Source organism: Myotis nattereri, assembly GCF_964212035.1.
Source record: "Myotis nattereri genome assembly, chromosome: 6".
Taxonomy (NCBI): Eukaryota; Metazoa; Chordata; class Mammalia; order Chiroptera; family Vespertilionidae; genus Myotis; species Myotis nattereri.
Window position 1 is genome coordinate 47,688,027 of NC_138081.1, and position 25,440 is coordinate 47,713,466.

Here is a 25,440-nt window from a genome sequence, read left to right on the forward strand (position 1 = left end):
GCAGCTCCTGTATTGAGTGTCTGCCCCCGTTTGTCAGTATGTGTCATAGCAACCTGTCATTCCACCGTTTTGTCGATTTGCATATTACCCTTGTATTATATAGGATTCTGGTCTATAAAATGGGAGGTCTCAAAATGCTAGAAAGTTTATTCATAGCTTAAAATAACAAAAAGATTTCTTATTCTCCTGAAATAGAAATTGTATATTTCCATAGTCAAAATAATGAAATTTTAAAGGATTTTAAAAAAAAGTCGAGAATTTTGATGAAATTCATTTATTTCAGAATAAAAACAATCAGCAGCATGAAAATGTAAAGTGCTACATAAAAGCCCCACAATACATAAAATCTGAAAGTTTTCATTTGTTTAAACAGTTACAGGTGAAACAGACATTATATATCTCTTCAAGCATGCTAATTTGAACTACCCTAGCATATAGGCAGGTGCTATGTTGGCCAAAGAAAAAGTCACTGAGTTACATAAATCTGAAGACTGGGGAAAGAATGAGTCCCAAGCCTTTATCTGCCAGATCATGCATCTGGTTATGCTGTAAGTAAAGGGTTAAAGTGGGGCTTTAAAAATAAGTTTATTGAAGAGGCCCATCAGTGGAGTGTGAATTAAAATGGCCCCAAAGATCAATTTTGCTCATGAACTCCACAATGGTGGGCAGACTGACAACTTAAGGATTTTTAAGTAACATATTTAAGCTGAAAGGAAAGGAGCATAAAGGATGTCACGTTTAGATACGTGTGTCAGGTGTTAAAAATAAATCCGAACACAAAGAAGGTGGGCTGCCATTTGACACGAAGGAAGAGAAGCTAATCGGACACAACAGGATCTGCACAATGTAAAATTTCTTGGCTTAGTCAATTTGAAAGTATAGGTACTTCGCATATCCCATGGAAACATGCAAGAAGATCACATAGCTCCGGAGGCTGGCTCAAGGAATGACTGAGAGGAAACGGAGGGAAGATTGTTTCTAGCATACGGCTCATCCCCACTTAGGCTGAGAGCGCAGGGATTTCCTCCTCTGGTGAGAACATTACCTGGCTTTCCAGGGTCAATGACCTGTTAGGAGACCACTGATAACTGAACCAATATCTTTAATATCTTATGTTCTAAACCAAGACTTCAGAATGCATTTTCTCGTGGCAATAAAGTTCTAAAATGGTAACCTACAGTTTTCCTAACATATGAGGTCTTCATAAAGTCCTTGGGCTTTTTAGACTTTACCACCTTCATTGTAGATATAACAGAAACAATCTGTAAACACTGTTAAAATGCTCATTTATTAAAGTTTAATACCATTATGTATTATACCACAGTATACAATATACTCTTATTTTAAATGCAGACTTAAAGGAAAAATGGCTATTGAGAGACACAGAAATTGTGTGACACTTATAGAACCAAAGTCCCATAGCAGAAGTAAAAATTAAATTTTCCTTTAAAATCATTTTACAAATTGTTTCTATCATGCCCATAATTTCAGTTAGTTAAAACCACATAAGGACTTTATGGATACCATCCCCCAAATTATTCAAGATACATTATGGACTAACTTTTTGTGTGGACTGGTCTAGAACCTAAACACATTTACAACATTGAAGTGTAAAAAAAATTAACTTATAAATGCATCTTTAGAGCTTAACCTATTTGAAAGCTGGGGACTGCCTGTATTTAAAAATTAAATCTTCACTAATAATGCTCTCAAGAGTGCCTTCAATGCTGCTACTGAACATGCTGAATGAGGGCAATGTTTCTCTGTAATGATGTTTTCGCTAGGCACTACGATGGTCAAAGTGTCTACTAGAGTCTGTGGAGCTAACTAGCACTATGTTATATTTTGATTTTGCGCGGAAAATTACTTCTTGGGCTTTGTGTAGGTGTACAATTCCAAGTAAAGGTTTTTCTAATTTCTATCACTATTGCTTCAGCCCTGAGCTCTTCTATTAATATGGTACAAGAAATAGTATAACATTATGCATACTCTAGAATAATTAAATTTATAGTGATTACAAAGCTAGGCATATATACATCTCAAAAGATATACAATTCAAAGCAGATTAAACATTCAAATCTTAAGATACTCTCACTTAACTTCTAGAATAAAACCAAGTGATTTCCTGGCTTGAACCTTTCCTTCCTTCCTTCCAACAAAGATCTATGGAGGGTTGTTTTCTTTCTTTCTTTTAAATCTTAGGTGCTCTTTGGAGAGAATGGAATAACAACATATCAAAGTGGTTACAAAGCATTATTCCCTCTTCAAGTAAAATCCAGTAACCAAGATGTAACCTCATTTCCTCATAAATGTTTGACTGAAATAGTAACTTTCACTGACAATGTTTAGGACATAAAGTGTATCACAGAATGGGTAATCCCAATGTTTCCCATGAAGTAAGCTTTTGGAGGGGCTTTACTTTGCCTTTTTAACTCTTATCCTTCTATCATTCTACATAAGTAGAAACAGAGTACTGAATAAATGATATTAACTACTAATACTCATTGGAACTTAAAAACACCATCTTTTATCCAAAAATTTAAAAGGGCTATACAGAAACTATCACAAATTTACATAAAAACAAGCTGAAGCATGAGAAATAACATATTATTTCCCTGTAAAGCAGGCTATATAATGAGACAAGGGACTTCACTTCCAGTCCCTTAAACTAAGCAGGACACAATCTGAATGACTAGCTATAGTTTTACTGAGTTTATAAGGATAAAAAAAAGGAATGCAGGGTAAATACAAAATAAATTTTTTGTAAACAATTCTTAGACTATACCCAATGAAGAATGTTTAATGAAGCAGTGAGTCACAGCTCTTAAGACACAAAACAGTATTACAACTCAAAATCAAATATGTACTCATTGGCTAGATATATTCGTCGGAATATAAGCGCTGCCAGTGCCAAAGTCAAGATGACAATCAGTACAGCAGATCCGCCATGATCAGTGTGGTTGTCTCTGGGCTGCAGGCCCTGGATGACATCTGGTGAACTGGACGACCTTCTCTGACTCTGCTGCTGGGCCCTGCGCTGTCGAGGACTCATGGAGGTATTCTTAGCTACAGGTGGGGCAGGTGGTTGAAGGGATTCTCCTGAGGGGTTCTGGACTGCATACTAGAAAATTTTAAGAAATTTTATTTGAAATTGGCAAAGAATATTTATACATTACCTACTATCTATTCAAGAGTATAAAGAATCATAGAGCACTAAACACGATTGAGGGCAAAACTACCAAGAATTATCTAATTGTTGAGACTATTACCCTTTTGAGTAAGCCAGCAATATTACATATTCCAAGTACTCAACAAATGGAAGAGGAATTTACTAGAAAAAATAAGACAAGGACAGAGTTTACCCATATTCTCCATAGACAGCTTTCTATACTCCCTCAGCTGTAACTCCAACAGAATTTGCTAGGCATTTGTAACCTCCCTTCTTTAGGAGAGTCAAGGAGAGAAGCAATTTGATTTCCACTTTCTGCTTGAAGATTTGCCATTCTAAATGGCAAAAAAGACAACCCTCAACAGTGTGCCTCTTTAAATATTATCTGACTATGTCAACATGCTTCCATCAACAATCATAGAACATGGAAAATAATTTCAAACCATATGTTCTTCACAGCAATATTGTTGTAAAAATTAGGTGTGGTTTCCAACCAGGCTTATCCTTTCTCACAATTCTTGTCAAATGAATTGAACACACGTCTAGAAGAACCCTTTACTGCATGTTTGAACTGTGTTACTTTATGTGATATCAACAGTTCCTTAGGTATGTGCTGAGAGAAATGTGGAGGTAGTTGTGGGAGATTCGATGTACCCTGTACTTTGGTACACTAGTTGCTCCTCATAAAGTACTGGATGTCAAATGCTTTCTATCCTTTACTGACTGCTCCATCAAAGCATAACCACAATGTGGTACCAACTGAGTCAAAATCTTAATTATAGCTTATAGACAAGAAAGCTCTTTAATATGAATTCCATTTTATTTCTATAGATACTTTAACTCTACCTGTAACAACCCAGTGTCCTTTAATTCTCTTATTGAAAACAAGTATATACTGTTATATTAGTGTCCATACACATTCTTTCAAATAAAAAATGCATGTTTTATTCAGAATAACTTTAAAAACTGAGCAAATATAAAGTATTTTAAATACTTTCCATCAGAGAAAAACTTAATATTTAGAAGAAAAAAGAATTGAATAATGTAATTCAAATACTTTTTTAGAAAGGTACAAGGATGGGCTTTGTGCTGGCAACAGCTATAAACATTAGGGGGGAAAATTGCTCATCTCAGTTACCTGCAGAAGAAATTAAATTTTAAACCTGACATTCATCTCAGCATTAAAAGGCTTAAATAATCTATATTTCTTAAAACTATCCTTTGGAAGCACTCAAATGTAGTGACGCATAACACAGCAGTAGAAAAGAACTACTGAATTTGAGTTAAAAATATGTTAGTACTAATAGTGAATTAAACTGCATGAACTTGGACTTCCATACTCCAGGACTCCCAGATATAATCTGCTCACTGAAGAGAGCAGATACACCAGTGATGGCAAACCTATGACATGCGTGTCAGAGGTGACACGCAAACTCATTTTTTTGGTTGATTTTTCTTTGTTAAATGTCATTTAAATATATAAAATAAATATCAAAAATATGTCTTTGTTTTACTATGGTTGCAAATATCAAAAAATTTCTATATGTGACATGGCACCAGAGTTAAGTTAGGGTTTTTCAAAATGCTGACACGTCGAGCTCAAAAGGTTCGCCATCACTGAGATACACAAAGCTGCAGCATTTTATGAGGTCTTACATTGTCCTAGGCGTCATGTAGTGACTTAATAATACTCAGCGAGTTGATCTGAGTTACAGTTGCCAATAAAACATTCTATTTGAAATCTGCCATTCTTTCAATTGCTCAGGCAAGATAAAAGTATCTGATACAGCAAAAGTACTAAAGCAGTGGTTCTCAACCTGTGGGTCGCGACCCATTTGGGGGTCGAACGACCCTTTCACAGGGGTCGCCTAAGACCATCGGAAAACATATATAATTACATATTGTTTTTGTGACTCATCACTATGCTTTAATTATGTTCAATTTGTAACAATGAAAATACATCCTGCATATCAGATATTTACATTATGATTCATAACAGTAGCAAAATTACAGTTATGAAGTAGCAACAAAAATAATTTTATGGTTGGGAGTCACCACAACATGAGGAACTGTATTAAAGGGTCGCAGCATTAGGAAGGTTGAGAACCACTGCACTAAAGGCTTATAAAGGAAGATGGGTTGTTAAGGAAAATAAAAAACATGACGTCCTATCAATCTGGAAAGTAGCACAAGAGATTGACTCAGCTTAAAGCTTTTATTTTATACTAGAGGCCCGGTGTGTGAATTCGTGCACCAGAGGGGTCCCTCGGCCTGGCTTCCAGGATCGGCCAAAACTGGCTCTCTGACATCCCCCAAGGGGTCCCGGATTGCGAGAGGGCACAGGCCAGGTGGGGGGACCCCACTGGTGCACGATCGGGGCCAGGGAGGGACGCAGGAGGTTGGCCAGCCAGGAAGGTACTGCAGGAAGGCTCCAAGGTGTGTCCGGCCTGTCTCGCTCAATCCTGATCAGCCAGACCCCAGCAGCAAACTAACCTACTGGTCAGAGTGTCTGCCTCCTGGTAGTCAGTGCACGTCATAGTGAGTGGTTGAGCGGCCTTAGCATATCATTAGCATATTACACTTTGGTTGAACGGACGATAGAACGACTGGACACTTAGCATATTAGGCTTTTATTATATAGATATGTTATTATTTTCCATTAGTTTGAGGGGAAAACATTTTACCTGACTAAAATAGACATGGGCATTGTACCTGCCCATATACCTGATTAAATAGAAAACCTTATCATTATTAGGAAAGCTCTACCACTTTGTAAACATGTGACCCTAAACAAGTCATTTAATCTCAGCTCCCCCATCTGTGCAATGAGGCTAATATCCAATTCAGTAGTTGTGAGGATTAAACAGGATAATGATATAAAGTGCTTAGGATAAACAATTGCTTAGTAAATATTAGTTATTATTAACATCATTACTATTAATATATTCCTTTGGAGATACCAGGTTTAGGCTTAAAAAAAGAATTGACTTAGAATAGCTGTTTGGACCTTTATACATATGATTAATATAGTTAGAACAACAATCCCTTAAAGTGACTTTAGGTGATATTTTAGTACATGTACTTAATGGCAATATTTATATAGATATACTATTTTAATTAGGATCTATATTTTCTGTTACATTTTAGATAATAACTGATTAAAAGCTAGTGCTACAGTGTTTTAAATTTCTAAAATTTCTATTTAAAATAATCACATCAAGGAAAAACTGTAACCTGATCCTGAGAACCTGGTTTATTTAGAGTTGAAGAACTAACTGGACTAAATTTTTACAGTTCATATTGAACTGCCAGATGGAGAATCAAGTGGACTTTAGCATTTTCAAAATGCTTTAAGTTTGGTGGTAGGACTTCTAAATCCTTGCTGTTTGCCTAAACTTGTTCAAACATATATCACAGAATAAAGACAAGTCATAATAGTTTCCATCTTCTGAAGCAACCATTTCTAGAAAGGTGGACAAATGTGATGTTTTATTTAATTTAATTAAATTTAAATATTTTTTAAAAAGCACAGACACAGATAAATCACATAAATTTTTCTATAATAACCTGGAATAATCACCATGTGAAGAGTTTTGTGTTTGCTTTTTACTACAAACTGAAATGGCATATTCAGAACCTCAATCTTTTGGAAAAGGGAAAAATTTGACAGACTGGAAGAACATAAAACTACCATCAGTATTTTTCCTATTTCTACATGGCTAAAAAATCTGCATGAACAAGCAACAGATGGCCTAATGCTATCTGCTGTATTTGGACTTTCGGCAATCTCTCACCCTCTCAAGGCTAAAAAACAGCTTATCTGGAATTTGATGTGTAACATCTCAGTGAATTATATTACACTTGCATGTAAAGCAGCCACCTGAGCCAAAACCAGGTTTCAGTTACCTCCATAGTAATCAAATCATATAATCACACTTAGATTTGTATGTAAATGTAGTTAAAAGCTTAACTCACAAATTGTAGACAATTTATTGCTTGTATTTTAACCAGAATTTGGTATCTATGAAATAAGTCTAAGTTTTATGTACTTTAAAATAAAAATGAACAAAACAATTGTACTTATAACATTATTTATGCTAATGTACTTAAAACTTCTTGATTTCTTTACCTGTACGCCCAGATTTCCAAGTACTAATCCTAAAATTTGTTTATTTAATCAACAACTATATATTTACCACCTACTATATACATGGCACTATGCTAGGCATTGCGGACACAATCCTGATCCTCAAGGAACTTATTCCAATTATAATTTATTTTATAATTAACTATTGTCAGATAGACAATAATTAATTATAAATAAATTACAACTGGAATAAGTATAACTAGAATATGCAACAGGGAAACTTGACACAGATTTAAAATAAACTAAAGATAAATGTAAACACATCATAAATATTAGGAGATTGTCCTTATAGGTAAAACAAAGATTACCACCTTCCTCTCTATATAACAGGATGTGGGTTGTTGTTTTTTCTTTTCGTTGCTGTTAATCCTCATCAGAGGATATTTCTTCCATTGATTTTTAGAGAGTGGAAGGGAGGAAAGGAGGGAGGGAGGGAGGGAGAGAGCGAGAGAAACATTGATGTGAGAGAGATACATTGGCTGCCGCCCACACTTGCCCTGACAGGGGTGGGGATTGAACTTGTAACCCAGGTACATGCCCTTGACCAGGAGTGGAACCCACTGACCCTTTGGTGCTTAGGCCAATGCTCTAACCACTGACAACACTGGCCAGGGCTTTTTTTTTTTTTTTTTTTTTTTACTAAAAAACTATATATGAAATAAAGAAAACAATTTCAATTTTGAAGATGAAAAAACATACACTGACTAAATAAATTCATTATATTCCTCTACAATTTATAAAATCACATGGAGATCATGTAAAAACAATTTAACTCTCAACATACATTTTTTTCTTGTAGTACTTCCTTCTCCCGTCCTCCAAGTAGTTCTTCCTTCCAAGCAGCCTCTCCCCTGCTTTCTCCAATCTACTTCTTTGCCATCTCACTCTCTCCATAGGAGAGAGCCTCTCAACACTATTTAGTCACACTTTACAGTAAGTTATTCCTGAATAAAGGGCAAATCTGATTTGCCCAGTTTCTATTCTAATTTTCCTCACCCTTTAAAACCTCTGAAAACTGGAAGGGTAATAGAGATTTGGCTACTCCATCAAACAACCTGTTACCAAAAAAAACAAACAAAAAAACACAACACCCAAAAGACGGTTCATCTCTTATATAAAGTCCCCATAATCCTAATTATTTAGCAGCAATTCAGTCACACATTTTCTTAATCAGTCTCTCTAATGACCTAAGCCCTCCTACCCCCCGCCCCAAATTTAGAAAATAGATCAGGGCACAACTAACAGCCATAGCATTCAATATTTTGTTCAATAATTACTTATTGGACACTAACTATGCATAAGGCAGCACTGTCCAGTAGGACTTTGTGCAATGATGATAATGTTCGATATCTGTGCTGTCCAATATGGTAGCCATTAGGAAAGAAGGGCCCAGCCGGCACCCAATATGGAAGGCCCCGATCAGCCCTAATCACCGGCCAGGCCTAGGGACCCTACCCGTGCATGAATTTCGTGCACCGGGCCTCTAGTTCAAATATATATTTAGATAGCCACATTGGCTAGTAGCTACTACATTGGACAGAGCAGGTCTAAGGTAAATCTTTTGCTCCAAAGACAGCCTATTTAGAAAGTGGTTAATGCATGTATATTGCTTTATTCTGACTGTAGCACTATATTAAAACTAACTTTTCAAAGAAATCATAGAATTCTAGATGGACAATAGAACTTAAAATTATTTAGCCCAGTCCCATTTAACAAAAAAAGAAAGCCCAGAAAGTATGAATAACTTGCTCAAGAAAACAAAATTCATTAGAGGGAGAGCTGGGCTAGTATCCAAAATAATCAGATATTTCCTCTAGGGATCTCCTCTTCCTATTGCAAATAATGATAATGGTATAGATATATACATATGTAAAAGACAAGAACCATACCGATGTACTGGCTGTAGCACCCTGGAATGTGGTAGGTATATTGTCCTGTAAATCATTTAGTGAAAACGGGTGGCTTAAGTCCGACTCAGCAATAGTCTTTCCAGATGAATTGACTTCTGCCTATAAAAAAGGTAACACCCAAGAGCCGTATTATAAAAGGGAATATACAAACTAACCCACAACCTACCTAAATTCCCTTTCTTAGATTTATTTTAATTGGTACTTTAATATCAATATCAATCAGTTAAGTGTTGAGAACTCATGTGTCCAACACTATGCTAGATATTACAGAAAGACCCACAGACATTCCCTGTTCAAGGAGATGTTACTTGGTGAGAGACAAAACTAACACCCACGGTTCATAATCTACAACTTCAAAAATCTCTAAACACTGAAGTATTTTGTAATTTTCAGGCAAAGCCTGACATGTGAGGCTATTAACAGTCTTTATTCCACCTTGGTGTAGATATTCCCAGGTTTGCTGATGAAATATTTATGAATTTGATTATGGGGTACTGCCCCAGGTCTCAATGAGTGTTAATATATGGTATATGTTTGATATTTTCTAAAATCTGAAATTCTGAAGTAGAAAACACATCTGGCCCTAAGATTTTCAGAGAAGCAATTTTATATACAATAGGAATCTTCAGAAGGAAGAATATAACCAACACTTATTAAGCACCTCCTCTTTCAGGCACAATAAAACAGAAAGAAAAATTTCTCCAAAAACTGGACCTTGGAAGGACAGACAGGATGTAGAGAGGTAGAGAAGAGGGACAGGTAACATGTTGCTTAATGCAGGCTGACATTATTTTATGGAGCAAATTAAACTATAGAAGTGTTTATATGTTTGGGTAAAATATATGTGGAAAAAAAGGTTATAAGGGAGATATGCCAAAATAATAGCAGCACTTATTTTGAGGGGCTGGGATTATATAACTCTTATTTTCAAACTGCTTATCTATATTTTCTATAATAATAGCTAACACTTATTAAGCACCAGGGACAGTTCTAAATGCAAGACATTAAAGTAAGTATTAACTCACTTAATCCTCATAAGAATCCCACAAGATAATTACCATACTGTTAATATTTACAGGTGAGTAAAAGGCATGAAGTGGCTAAGTAATGTGTCTGATGTCCTACTACTACTAAGCAGCAAAGCTGGGATTTGAACCCTGGCATTGTATACTAGAGTCCAAACTTCTTTTTTTTTATTGTCTACAGTTTTACATGTCTCCTTTTTCCCCAATTGACAGCGCCCCCACAGAGTCCAAACTTTTAACCACTAATTATAATGCCTTTGTGAATGTGTTAGTTTTGTGATAAAATTATTTGTAAAATCATTACTGACTAGAACTTAAATTACTTTATTTCTGAAAGTAAATAAAAGGGCTACAAAATTTAAATTTATTTATCAATTTAGAGTACCTTAAAACTGATTTGTCTAGCCAGTTCCTTGGCTTCTTGGTCAGCCTTGCTTGAATCACTTCCAGATTTTAAAGGCAGCAGGACATCCTTCATGGTGCAGCCACATGCCTCACAACAGAAATCTTGTGATCTGGTAAGAAATAATTTTTTTGATGAGTACAAATCAAATAGTGAATATTAATTCAAGACATTAAAACAATGAGTGATTAAATTTAAAAGAACACCAGATAATTCCATATCACATTTATCTACATGTAAAATAGACAATTATAGTTATGAGACATACATGCAAGTTAGGTTGGTATAAAAATTTCACGTCAATTATATCTTGCCGAAACCGGTTTGGCTCAGTGGATAGAGCGTCGGCCTGCGGAATGAAAGGTCCCAGGTTCAATTCCGGTCAAGGGCATGTACCTGGGTTGCGGGCACATCCCCAGTAGGAGATGTGCAGGAGGCGGCTGATCAATGTTTCTCTCTCATCGATGTTTCTAACTCTCTAACTCTCTCCCTTCCTCTCTGTAAAAAATCAATAAAATATATTTAAAAAAAAAAATTCACGTCAATTATATCTCAATATTTTAAAAATCTAACATTAAACTACGGACTTAGATTTCATTATTTTCCTAATATACTCTCTAAAGAAAACTAAGCTATAGATTTATATGACAAAAAATATAAACTGTTTAACTACCTGTCCTCAAAATCACATATAACAAGCCTATGTTAAGCCTGTGAAAAAGTCCACTAAAAAGCTCAAATTATTTTTAGCAGAAACATATATAAAGAAGCCAATTAAAAATAGGATTTATAGCCCAGCCGGTGTAGCTCAGTGGTTGAGCATTGACCTATGAACTGAGAGGTCATGGTTCGATCCCAGCCAGGGCACATGCCTGGGTTGCGGGCTCAATCCCCAGTAGAGGGAGTGCAGGAGGCAGCCGATCAATGATTCTCTCTCATCATTGATGTTTCTATCTCTCTCTCCCTTCCTCTCTGAAATCAATAAAAATATATTAAAAAAAAAAAAAGAATTTACAGGTATTTCCAGGGGAATAAAAACCTCACAAATCCTAGTAATTTAAATAGCAGTACAACTTGAAAAGCAAAAAAACTTGTGGAAAATCCAGACTGAAATTTATAACTGATTATATTAGGTAGATACTCAATCTGTTAACTAGACTTTCCTAAGATTTCTTTGTTTTTCTATGTTTTCATTTCCTCCTCTGTATTCCAGATATAGCCAAAAAGTGCCTAAAACTCACAAGAGTGCTGAGGATTTATATGACCAGAAATAAGTATGTTATGTATATTATATAAAAATATGTATTATTACATTGCTGAACTTCCTTTTAAAAACTGTATTACTATAGTCCAAATGGTGTGGCTCAATGGTTGAGTGTCAACCCAGGACCCAAAAGGTCACCAGTTGGATTCCTGCTCAGGGCACATGCCCAGGATGCGGACTAGATTCTTAGTAGGGGGCATGAAGGAGGCAGCCAAGCGATGATATTTGTCTCTCATCGATGTTTCTATCCCTATTTCTCTCCCTTCCTCTCTCTAAAAATCAATAAGGCCATATTTTTAAAAAACTGTTTTACTGTACATCTAGGTCAATGTAATAAAATCCTTAGGTCTTGAACAACATGGTACTTAAATTTATTGAACAGCTTCATGAAAATAAAATATATGTCAAAGTACTATTAATATAGTATTTATTGATGAATATATATTTTTTTGTTTCACCAGAAGCGGCACTGCTATCCATATCCTTTAGAGCAGCAATCGCCAACCTTTCAGACCTCACGGACCAACAGTTGGCAACTGCTGCTTTAGAGAATCAATTATATCCAAAAATCTTCCTTAAAATGTGTCCACTTTTTTTATTTATATTTTTTTATTGATTTCAGAGAGGAAAGTACAAGGAGAAAGAAACACAAATGATGAGAATCACTCATCAGCTGCCTCGTGCACGCCTTCTCCTGGGGATCGAACCTGAAAGCCAGGCATGTGACTTGACTGGGAATGGAACCATGACCTCCTGGTTTGCAGGTTGATGCTCAACTACTGAGCCACATCAGCCAGGCAAAATGTGTCCACTTTTAAAAATATATATTTTTTAATTGATTTCAGAGAGAAAGGAAGAGGGAGAGAGAGAAACATCAATGATGAGAGAGAATCACTGATCGGCTGCCTTCTACGCACCCCACACTGGGGATCAAGCCCACAACCAGGGCATATGCCCTGACCGGGAATCGAACCATGACCTCCAGGTTCATAGGTCGATGGTCAACCACTGAGCCACATTGGCTGGGCATAAACTGTGTCCACTTTTAACTGAGAAGTCAAATGAAAATTAAAGGAAAATGTTTATTTTGAATATATTAGTCTATCCACAAAAATAGTAATTTACCATGGTTAAATGCAAAATTTGGTTTTGAAAAAGCCTCTAATACAGACTAAGAACCTAGAATATAAACACTGACAAGTCTAGAACAAAAAAAACTAATTCTTTTTTTATCTGTACATGAACTAGATAAAAGTATCAAGACAGAAAGCCAATATAAAAAAATCAAACAAATGTCATGTATTCAAAGTACATATTATAATTTGTGAATAGTAGCTGCAAGTAAGGTATATGCCCAGAACTTGAGAATAAGATTTAAAAAGATACCAAGGAGTCTTCCAAATCTTCCAAACACTAAAATCTCTTTGATTTAACAAACATGTGTAGAGGGCCTCTTCCAGGCTGTACCAGAGTAAGATATACTATAGATGGGCAAAAGTAGGTTTATAGTTGTTTGTATGAAAAAATAATACAATAATTAATAAATAGTAATACAAAAGCAAACTTCCACATCCTTACAACTGTAGACCTACTTTTGTCCATCCCTGTATAATTTAATTCATAAAATATGTTTGAAGAGTTGTAGGCAGCCAAGTCCAGAACAAGAAAATGATCAAGACTGGCCAGCATGGTTCAGTGATTGAACCAGGAGGTTACGGTTGAATTCCCAGTCAAGGCACATGCCCAGGTTGCGGGCATGATCCCCAGTAGGGGACATACAGGAGGCAGCAATCAATGATTCTCTCTCATCATTGATGTTTCTATCTCTCCCTCTTCCTTCCTCTCTGAAATAAATATATATTTAAAAAAAGAAAATGATCAAAATCTAGAATTAGTCTTAGCACTACTCAAAGAAGAGAATACTCTAAATCTAATAACTAATCTGGGTTTTATAGACAGAATGCACCTGGGAAAAACAGAAAGCAATACCAATGGGAAATGACAACTTAATAAAATCTCATTTTCTTTATTCCAGATCATTTATTGAGCCACTTGCTATGAGCCAGGTACTATAGATACAAACGTGGAAAAGTGGATTTCCTTCAGCTCTCAAGAAGTTTTTAATCTTGTGAAAAGCTACATAATAAAATGGCTCTTGGTCTTTTCCATAAAAAAATGGCTCCAGTTCTTTTCCATCTTTATTACTGTCTAGGTGGAGATGAATGACCTGTCCTATTTTATAGGAGAAGATATTTCCCACTGTAGGTTGATATTAACTACTTTCTATAATCCATTCTTTAGACTCCGATGAACACTGAGTGAACTGGTACAACTGGATTTCTAAGACAGCAAAACTAAGGCTAGGACCTACAGCAAAGGTAACTCACAGGGTAAGAGGCAGAGCCTGTTTCCTAATAGCCACTTTCCAGAATAATATTTGGGTCTTAACAAAGAATGAAATGCAAAACTTACTTTTTGGCAAGTGCTCTTCTTTCCTCAGGTGTGTAATCTAGAGAACCTATGGCTCCTTCTCCTTTTGTTGGCATAAACCCAATGATGGCTAACAATGCTGTTCTTACTGAAATAAAAAGTAAACATCAATCTAAATTGCTTTGTAAAAGGAACCGGGTTTACTCTGAAAAGAGAAAAAAAGACAGTCTTTCACTGAAGAGGTACAGGTAGGAGGGTTGTAGTAAAATGATGGCCAAAATCTAGACAAGGAAAAGCATTTTTATTATTTATTAAATAATAAAATTATCAAAAACAGCTTCAATCTCAAGAAGGTATTATACTTTATAATTATGAATTGACTACAGTTATATAAGATATATTCACTTTAAATTAGTACTCACTACTCCATGAAGGCTGCCAAGTTTCAGGATGATGTCCTGAGATGCTCAAACAGATTTTCTTGCCCACTTCAAATCGTCCATTAGCCTTAGGAATAAATAAGGCATTTAAAATTTTTAGATGTGTTTAATGTTTTAGACTTTATAAGTATAAATATTTTACATATAAATAAATTTTAAAGATAATTTTTTAAAAATATAATCTCTAAGGGGATACAGATTTTTGTCCTCTAATTGACACTCCACAAATATTTGTTGGATTCTAAGTGAATAATATAAACTGTTTTTAGAAGTTGAAGCACTTTTTTGAAACTGAATTATACAACTGAAATCTAAATAACTGATAAAGATGTCCTGATGTCCTCCTATGTGCCTAGTATTCTAGGCTCTGTGAAGAATCTAAAATAGAAGACGTACAGAGACTGGGATAAAACCTAAGGATTTGATATCATCTTCTAGATATTGGTGAGGAAGGCTCTGAGGTGGGAGTGATTTTCAGAATGATGATACAATTTCATAAGAGAGGAACACAAAGTAGAAAGATCAGAGATAATAATTTCAGCTTTGGACATGAATCTATTTTCTTGGGAGACGAGCTATTGATGTCCAGCAGGCAGGTAGAATTATAGACATGGTGATAGCAGAAGAGAATATACATCTTTGGTACCTGACTTCAGAGAGGTGATTACTAAAGCCATTTCATAGAAAATCAAAACAGTGTAAGTCTGAACTTGTAGAATATCCATACTTAGGGAAAGGGGAAGGAGAAGAGGCATGAATTAGAATATATGTTTCATATGGTCAGAGAATTTGACTTATTTTCTGTCGCACCCACAGAGTGAATGACATGTGTTCAATGATTATTTGTTGAATGAAGGTTGGAAAAGAGAGGAACATTTTCAAAAGAGAGGAAGTGAACCAGAAAAAGCAAATATTGAAAACCAGGAGGATACGACTGATTCTCAGCCACTGTGCTAAATATGAACGATACCATTGGTTAACTCTTGAAATATTTCAATATTTCTGTACCTACTGGTGAAAAGCTGCTACTCCAACTACCCACCCCCACCAGTTTCCCCATGCACCAGCCCCCCCACCCCCCCATAGACCACTTGGCTCTCACCATGATCTAGCAAACAAAAGTGACTCCTAACACATTGGGCCCCTCCAAGACCCTGCTTCAACCCTACTCCCAGCATTGCTGATTCTAAATATCATCTAATATTTGTTAAGCAACTTCTATATATGAGGAACTTTATAAAGTGTGATTATATTTACCATACACAACCCTTTTGACAGATGAGAAAACTAAATTTCAAAGAGACTATGTTACCTGCCTGTGGTGTAACAGAAATAGCACTGGTCAGAATCCAGGTCTACTGGCTCTAAACTAATGCTCTTTTAACTACACCAAATATAGGTAAAAAGCAGCATTAACTTGGTATTTATTAACTAGTACCTTTTCTTTCACTATTTGCTACCCCGTGAGTGTCAGGTTTAACTTAGATGGAATAGAATAAAGACTGAGAAGAGACAGTGGGATTTCTCAAACTGGTCTTTGAGATTAGTGCTGTGAGCGTGTGTGGAAACCAGACTGCAGCAAGCCAAGCTAGAGTAAAGATGCCTTGAAGGCTAGCAAAGAAAAAACAGAACAACACATAGAGTAGTGAGCAGAGATAAAGAAAGGTGTTTATGTTTAGTTTTTGCTTTTTTTTCAAGGTTGGGGGTAATCAAACACACTTGTAAATAAAAGGAAATGAGGGAATGAAAGCTTAACAATTAAGAGGAATTTACTGTTGAAACATGTCTCAGGAAAAAGAAGAAAAAATTAATCATTTTGTTTCACATGGAGATAAAATATGTGGATGTAGAAAGAAATTCTAAGGTATAAGTAATAATATAGCAATCATTTATTGAGGACTCTATCACTTCTATTTTAAGAGCTACACATGAAAAATGAGAGTTTAAATAGAGATGATGTGGCCGAAACCGGTTTGGCTCAGTGGATAGAGCGTCGGCCTGCGGACTGAAGGGTCCCAGGTTCGATTCCGGTCAAGGGCATGTACCAGGGTTGCGGGCACATCCCCAGTAGGAGATGTGCAGGAGGCAGCTGATTGATGTTTCTCTCTCATCGATGTTTCTAACTCTCTATCTCTCTCCTTTCCTCTCTGTAAAAAATCAATAAAATATATTTTAAAAAAATAAATAAATAAATAAATAAATAAATAGAGATGATGTGATTAAGAGGTACAATAACATTAACAACCCATTACTGAGTACTTACCATGTGCCAGATACTGTGCCTAGCACTATGCATACATTAATTCACTGAATTCTAACAACCATACTATGGTAATTACACATTCATTAGCATTAAGAATTCCTATAACCCTGGCCCGGTAGCTCAGTTGGTTACAGCATCATCCCAATATGCAAAGGTTGGTGTTCAATTCTCTGTCAGGGTACATATAAGAATAAACCAATGAATGCATAAATAAGTGGAACAATAACCTTTTCTCCCCCCCTCTCTCTCAACAATAAATAAAAATAAATAATTCCTATAAATTAAATTTGGGGGGGGGGGGGAATTATAGTACCAAGTCCTGGTTCCCAAAAGCAGCCACTTTACTTCTTTTTTAAAACCTTTTTCTGCCGAAACCGGTTTGGCTCAGTGGATAGAGCGTCGGCCTGCGGACTGAAGGGTCCCAGGTTCGATTCCGGTCAAGGGCATGTACCTGGGTTGCGGGCACATCCCCAGTAGGAGATGTGCAGGAGGCAGCTGATCGATGTTTCTCCCTCGTCGATGTTTCTAACTCTCTATCTTTCTCCCTTCCTCTCTGTAAAAAATCAATACAATAGCCAAAACCGGTTTGGCTCAGTGGATAGAGCATCGGCTTGCGGACTGAAAGGTCCCAGGTTCGATTCCGGTCAGGGGCATGTACCTGGGTTGCGGGCACATCCCCAGTAGGAGATGTGCAGGAGGCAGCTGATCGATGTTTCTCTCTCATCGATGTTTCTAACTCTCTGTCACTCTCCCTTTCCCTCTGTAAAAAATCAATAAAATATATTTTAAAAAAAAAAATCAATACAATATATTTAAAAAAAAATAAAATAAAAAATAAAACCTTTTTTTAAAATAATATTTTTGGAGAGAGGAAGAGAGAGAAAGATTGATGTGAGAGCAAAACATCAATCCGCTGCCTCCTGCACGCCCCCTACCAGGGATAGAGCTCACAACCTGGGCATGTGTCCTGACTGGGAATGGAACTGGTAAGCTTTCAGTGCACAGGACAATGACCAACCAACTGAGCCACACCGGCCAGGGCCTACTTTATTTCTTAATATAAATGAGTATGTTGACCATATTTTGCAGCCACCATGAAGAGTTAAACCACAAGCATTTCAAAAAGCCAAGAATCCTTACCGTTAGAAGAATAATGCTTGGTGGTTTCATGGGATACTCTGGTGGTAGTACTATTCGTCCATGATAAACTCCTCCATCAAAATCAGAATCTGGGGGCCCTCTAACTGTGAAGTGCCATTCAAAAAGATTATCCTGAAAAAAAAAAACAATAACCAACAAGACATCAGTAATATTAAAGTTTGACCGTTAATTAAATGACTATTAGAAATATTATTGGGTGAGAAAAAGGGTCAACTGTATAATCAAATAATTAATAAAAATTTGGATTATTTTAACAATCTTTTAAAATTAACCCTTAAAGATACCTAAACACTTACTTATAAGGTTAATAATATTAATACGTATGCTAACAACATCTTAAGTTACCAAGTACTTTACATTTTGCAAACTATGCATACATTATTACATTTTATTCTCACTATTACCATGGAAACCAGACTAAGCACATTTAAAAACCCTCCTTTTACAGATAAGAAGACGAAGAGAGTTAGAGATGTTTATACAAAAAGCCCAGACTAGCTGCAGAGATCCCTCAAGGGGCCAGGTCTTCCAAACTGTAAAAAGTATTGGGTTCTTTCCACTTCCCCTCCCTTATATTCAAGACCTAAAACCAATTTAGCATCTAAGACCCATTCTATAGAGGCCAGAAATCTGCTTCTTGTAAAATGTCTGATTCTGAATGGCTAATGGGAAATTAGCCATTCAGGAAATACTCGGAGTAAAATATACTGATAAACCACATCAAACACATCTGTACTGAATCAAAGCAATGAAAAAACAATTTTAAGGAATTTGTTTAAAATATTAAAAGCCATATGTAGAAGATGGAGACAGAAACTAACCTCCAAAGGTTGTGCATGATAATGATCTGTTGGCTCTTTCAATTCTGCCGCTTCTTTCATTAAACGTTTAACAGCTAAAATAAAATTCATAAGATAAAGACATTTAAAATATACTTTACCAAGTGATTAAGTCAGAGTTACAATCTAATGAAAAAGTTTCTACTTTAACAAAACATGTATAGAGACGACTGGCTCCACTAAGTGTATGATAAAGGTTTAATTAGGATAACAGTAATCAATGGAGGAGGAGAGGAAATGGTAGGTAAGCATTAGGAGAGTTATGTATACAGGTAAGTCTGATAGAGACACTTCTTATTTAATAAGTACTTATATATACTTCCTATGTGATAGCACTCAAACAATCATCAAAACATTGCTATGAGATAGAAAATCCCTATTTTCCAGACTAAGAAACTTGTCCACGGTCACACAACTAGTAAATGACAGCTGAAATGCCAACACAGACAATACAACTCTACCATGCTAAAATGTCTATATTAACAAAAAATGTGCCCTCTGGAACTCATGCTCATGAACAGTAACCCCTTCCCCCCATTTTTTTAACCTCTTGGGACTTCCCACCCAATATCTTGTATTAACTTAATGGGACTGTCTCCAGAGGTCACTTTATTTCATAGCCCTAATTGATTTCCTTTTTTGAAATGATTCTTCACTTCAATTAACTTATAACTAATATTTGAAAGAAAGATAATAGGAATTAGGCAAGTGGGTATGAATAGGCAGAGGAAACAATAAAAGTAAAATGTGTGGAGGCATTGGATGGAAAGTTATCAGAAGAGATTAAGAATCAACTCCCACACAATATTATAATGCAGTATGTATCATGTCTTTTGCATAAAATTTCATTTTCGCCCTGGCCTTTGTGGCTCATTTGGTTGGAGCATCATCCTGTGCACCAAAGGGTCATGGATTTGATTTCCAGTCAGGGCAGATACCCAGGTTGTGAGTTCGATCCTTGGTTGGGGTATACCTGGGAGGCAACTGATTGATGTTTCTCACATCAATATTTCTCTCTCTCTCTCTCTCCTCCTCCCCCCTCACCTTTCTTCTCCCTTTGAAAACAATAAAAACATGTCCTTGGGTAAGGATTAAAAAAACAAACAAAGTTCTTAAGTCACTATCTTATTCCATAATAATAACTTATTTTTCGTATTTATTTTTGGTTTTTGTTTGTTAATCCTCACCCAGGGATATTTTTCCACTGATTTTTTAGAGAGTGTGGAAGGAAGGGGAAGAGACATTCACATGACCAGATGGGCCTGGGGATCGTGCACCAAGGGACGTTCCCTTGACCGGGAAATGAACTTGAGATCCTTCAGTCCAAAGGCTGATGCTCTAACCACTGAGAATGTGGCTAAGGCCCACAGTAACATTCTTTTCCATCCCCTACTCTGAACTAGGCCCCTGTGGGAAGAGACTTTGTTCACTTGATCATCAAATTACTAAACTCATACTAGATGCTATAGCTACAACCAAATAGTCTGGGGGGGAATACAAAACAGCATAATAAATACTGTATTAGAAAGATGTACATATTGAAACTCTCTTCCCGGAAGTTCTAGACACCTCACTTCTCTCTACTCGAGACCTTCCTACATACTGGTTCCTCAACCTGCAATGCTGCTCCCACCCCTATCCTCCACCTCATCATCTAAACTGGTTCCCACCAAACCTTTAAGTAACTTCCTCAGGGAGGTGTCTGTGACACCTTCCCTTGTCCACCCATGTGGCCAGATAAAAAATCCCTGAGGAGTTCTGGGAATTATCAAGCTATTACCAAGTTAATTAGTTTGGCTGCTGTAAGCAATCAAAGATGCCAAGGAGACTGTTTTTCCTTCATTCCTTATCAGCTAGCTGAATAATGGCTAAATTGACAAGGTCAGATTTTATGTCATTTCAGTAAGAGAGAAGATAATAAACACCCAATAGTACCTGGATATTAGGAGAGATATATGAAAGGATCAGAAATGCTACAACAACGCATTTAAAGGAACAATCATTCGCTTAATAACTAAACATGTTGCTTTTATTAGTTCATAGGCCACATAGGCACATACCATGTGCGAGCTAAAGCCACACAGTCAAATAGAAAGTGAGGTTAGTCTAGTGTTTTCATAATCTATTTTTTCTGAAATAGCATATATTATCAATGCCTTAGTGAAAAAGAACATCGACTCTGGAATTAGAACTGGATTAAAATACTGGCTCTGATTCCTTAGGCCTTAATCATTGGACAAGTCAATCTTATTCTGCTTCAATGTTTACATCTGTCAAATGGGAGTCAACAATTTCTTCACATATTTCTTCTTGCCTTTTCACCCATCCCTTTTCCCCAGATCACAAGTTATTAAGGTCAGAAATAAATTGGAATATAAGGTGCTCTCAATTCTGTTTCAAAATCAGGCCTTGAGCATATGTAGTTGGCCACATGACATGGCTACCTGGCTCCCAAGGAGAAATGTCACTGCTATAGAATAGTCAAGATTCAAAGTACTGACTGGCAACTAAGGCTAGAGCATAGTCTGTCACTCCTGATACTCCATCTCTTGTCACCTCTTGGCTACAGAGAAAAGTTTTCCCCCATCTGCTCCTCTCTTATCTCTTTTCAAGATTATTCAATTCTCCTATCATGGTGAGATAAGATGTTCCAGAAAAGGGAAGGGGGATGGGGGATGGCTGTTTTTGTTCTTTCTTTTCATGGAGGCCACATGATCACTCTGGATCCAAGCTCTAGGCTCCATAGGCCTAGGCATTTGCATTCCCAGGCTAACTCGCTGGATTTATTTTGTGGTTTGGAGACAAAGCTCCAGCTAAGGAAATCTTTTACAGGTTACTGTCTCTCATGCATCTATTTACTTTAGAAAGCAAATATCCTGATATCATCAATCTCCAAAGCATGGGTAAAATGGAAAAGAGGCACGTGTATTGAGGATGTAAACCCAATGTCATGCTCCCCAACGGCCTCTTCCTGTTCCCATATGAAGGCACGTAGCAAATATTTAAGGACTAATGTTTCTGCCCAGAAAGACCCTATAAATGTATCCATTCAATAAACATTTAAAGAATACATATCTGAGCAATGGAAAAAGAAGAATGACCAGGACTTGCTTCTTGCCTTCAAAGAGTACACAGTGAGAAAGACATGAAAACAATTACAAACAGTGACCAAGTATATACAAATATAGGGACCACCTTAGACTGCCTACAGGAGCTGGACAAGACTGAACCTTAAAGAAGCCTAAATAATTACTAGAACTTTCACACAGATTAAAGGGAGGATATTCCAAGCAGAGGTTCCAACAGGGACCAAGGCATATAGGTGAGAAGAGCTGTTCTATCTGGAGACACTCGGGCAAATGGATAGATGGTGAAAATGCAAAGGAGAATAGGAGTGGTAGCAGTTCAGGCTGGTGAGAAAAGCAAACATCAAATCATGAGCAGCCCTGTAGGCCAAGCAAAACAATTTACTTTGAATTGTATACACAACTATCAGTAAGCTACTGAAAACTTCTCAATCTGAATAGTGATCTAATCAGGTTTTATTATGTTTTGTTTTAATTGATCTGGTGGCAATAGTGACTGGTTAGATATATGTGTGTTTGCATGTATTGGCACCCATGCTCAAATGCCTGTGTGTGAGAGAGTTTTAGGGTAGGGGGTAAAGAAATAGACCATGAGATCAAAGATCACTCCCCTGGACACTTGGGTGCTGTCAATCCCTGGGATAAGGAATATTAAGGTGAGGTGCAAGTTTGGGGGAGGAGAGAAAACTGGAAAGTTTGGTGTTTATACTATTAGGTATTTGTTTGGTCTGTGGGAAATGTGAATGAAGATATTAAATCACCAGTAAGCTGTATTTATCTGCAGTCGAGGAGAAGGGTCTGAACTGAACATTAAAGCTTGAGAATGATCAGCATGGAGGTGCAGTTGACGCCAAGGGCACGGACAGGATAACGCCTAGGTTTCTGATAGAGAGGCCATACCAGTCTCTTATACATACATCAGTCACCTGCTGAACATGCCCGTCAGCCCCTACTGAAGAAAGCTGCCACAGGAGGTTCTTTACACATAGGTCTCCCTGTTTTGTACTCTGACACCTTACTACCTTAGCCAGAGCAGACCCAAAAAAGAATCAGGGAGCTTGATCCAGAGGCAACTACTGATAGGCTAGTCAGAGGACTTAGGAGGTGGCCCCACACAAGTCCATTCATAAAGAAATGTTTTCCCACCTATAAAATGAACAAACTTACTATCCACATGCTAGCACACTGGCCCTTAATCAGTTATCTATATTGTCTCAATTGTCCTATCATACTTCTAAGACAACTAACTCCACGTGAGAGAGGAAAAAGGATTATATCTATTGCAGTGTTTTTAACAACTTCCTTTCACATAGGCATTACTCTAAAAATATCCCAGGACTGAGAATAAAACAAAGGAAGGACGTACTTTCATTAAGCCTCCTAGCATTTTCAATAAGTCCCCTATCTCAGTAAATTCACCTTCTCCATGAACTCTAAATGATCCACACAATAACAACAACAAAAAGATGTTTGTTTTTAAAAAATCCTGTCTAGACCAGTAACATCACCGTTGAGAAAATGAAACAAAAAAGAGGAAGCAGTTTATTACCCAGCTAGAAGGATGCTGGGCCGAAACCCAAGCCTGCTGGCAACAGGTCCTATTCTCTGGAAATGTACAAAATTCTGGAGAGTATTAAACGCTTACCATCATCTAAGGTATGATGACCTATACAACTGGGCAATGTCTTCTGACAACAACCTCCATCCCAAACTGCACTGTCGTCTCTGGACATTCCACCAACTCCCCCACCCCCCCCACCCCCCCACCCCCACCCCCCCCACCCCCCCACCCCCCCCCCCCGCCCTCAGGAGCCTGGTACCATGTGACCAAGGAGTCACCAGGCGTTTTTACCCCTCCCCCCGTTTTATATAAATCCACCACAGCCTACTCTAGAGAACTTAACCATCTAACCTTAACATGAAGCTTTCTTTCCCTCTCCCTTGGACCTTCCTTCCCCCCCTCCTGACATCCTTACGAGGCGGGTGGAGCAGGGAAGCTGTCAACCCGCTGAAATGGGATTGCGTCAATTTTTTCTCGGAGCGCCATAGCCTGCATCAGGCTTTCCGAGGGCTCTGTGCCCCGCCCCCACGTGTTACGGCCCATTCTGCATACGTATTTGCTCACCTAAGAACATCTCTTCGCTTGGCAGCACCCAATTTACCAAAGCTCTGTTCAATCACTATCCTCACCCTTTTCTGGAGTCTTTGCAAATCCTTAAGTATTTTTGGAAGAAAAAAAAACGAAACAAAATAGAAAGCAGTAAGGGTTGGTCAAACAAACCATTCCTGATATTGTTAAGATGATCATTTAGATCATCCGAACTGATCATTTAGATAATCTGAATTTTCTCCCTCCTGACAAAATTATCACGGAACGGCCCTGGCCGGTTTGACTCAGCGGATAGAGCGTCAGCCTGCGGACTCAAGGGTCCCAGGTTCGATTCCGGTCAAGGGCACATCCCCAGTGGGGGGTGTGCAGGGGGCAGCTGATCGATGTTTCTCTCTCATTGATGTTTCTGACTCTCTATCCCTCTCCCTTCCTCTCTGTAAAAAATCAATAAAATATATTTTTTAAAAATTATCACGGTACAGACAGACTAAATACTATTTATTGGGACTCATTTCAAAGGCGAGAGAGCCGGGCGGCTAATAACAGTCCGGCGGCATGCGCGTCCAGGCGGCAGTCGGGCCGGGGCCGCCATCACATCACCCACGGGCATCGTCCTTGCACCTGCTCCTGGGGGTGTGCACAACCCAGCTCCCCGCCACGCAGACAGGGCAGGGGGAGTCGGGGTGCCCGTGCCCGCCGGCCTCCCCGCCCCGCGGCCTGCACCAGCCCGGCGGGCGGCGGACTCGCGTAGAGCGCGACACCGCGAGTGGAGCCGCGAATGGCGGCGGACGCGCGGGGGCCGCAGGGCCGGACCCCGGAGCCCAGGGTCAGTCGGGCCCACCCCGCCAGCGCCGCCCCCGGCCCCCGCCCCGCTCACCCGGACTCTTCAGGTTGTAGCGAGCCTCCATGACTGGTCGCTGCCGGCTCCGGCCTCCTCTCTGCGGCGCGGCTGCTGGGTCTCGGCGCGGCGCGGCCACCGGGGCCAGGCGCAGGCAGGGATTCCGCAGACACCGCCCAGCGCCACGGGCCTGCGGGCGGGAGCTGAGGGTGCGGGCGGGGCGCCGAGGGTGCGGCGAGCGCAGGCTCCGCAGCGGCGCCGCCTTCCCCGCTGTCCCCGCCTCCCTGTGGGCGGGGCAGGCGCCGGCCGGGCGTCCCTGAAGCGGCGCCGGGGCTGGAGGGTAGCGTCCGGGATT

General features: G+C 38.3%; 1 protein-coding gene across 2 annotated transcripts; it reads right to left on the reverse strand.

Annotated features, from left to right (window-relative positions):
• Positions 1-258: 258 nt before the first annotated feature.
• Positions 259-25,440, reverse strand: UBE2J1 (ubiquitin conjugating enzyme E2 J1). Of its 2 annotated transcripts, XM_081094515.1 has the most exons (9): positions 25,125-25,440; positions 19,034-19,107; positions 18,192-18,323; positions 14,771-14,855; positions 14,391-14,496; positions 10,637-10,766; positions 9,206-9,325; positions 7,628-7,702; positions 259-3,121 (listed from the first exon to the last, which is right to left on the reverse strand). In XM_081094515.1, the coding sequence occupies exons 1-9, from the start codon at positions 25,153-25,155 to the stop codon at positions 2,843-2,845; spliced, it is 1,032 nt and encodes a 343-aa protein (XP_080950641.1). In that variant the 5' UTR covers positions 25,156-25,440; the 3' UTR covers positions 259-2,842. The 2 variants fall into 2 exon arrangements, with proteins under 2 accessions (XP_080950641.1, XP_080950642.1); XM_081094516.1 differs by lacking the exon at positions 7,628-7,702 and having other exon boundaries at positions 25,125-25,367.

Bases quoted from the DNA above. Each gene is read 5' to 3' on its own strand.
- UBE2J1 (XM_081094515.1), bottom strand. From the start codon at position 25,155: ATGGAGGCTCGCTACAACCTGAAGAGTCCGG. The intron at 14,856-18,191 runs GTAAGGATTCTT...TTTATTCCTAAG, and splicing joins CAAGCATTATTCTTCTAACG to GCTAATGGACGATTTGAAGT. The intron at 3,122-7,627 runs GTGGTAATCTTT...AAAATTTTCTAG, and splicing joins CCTGTTATATAGAGAGGAAG to TATGCAGTCCAGAACCCCTC.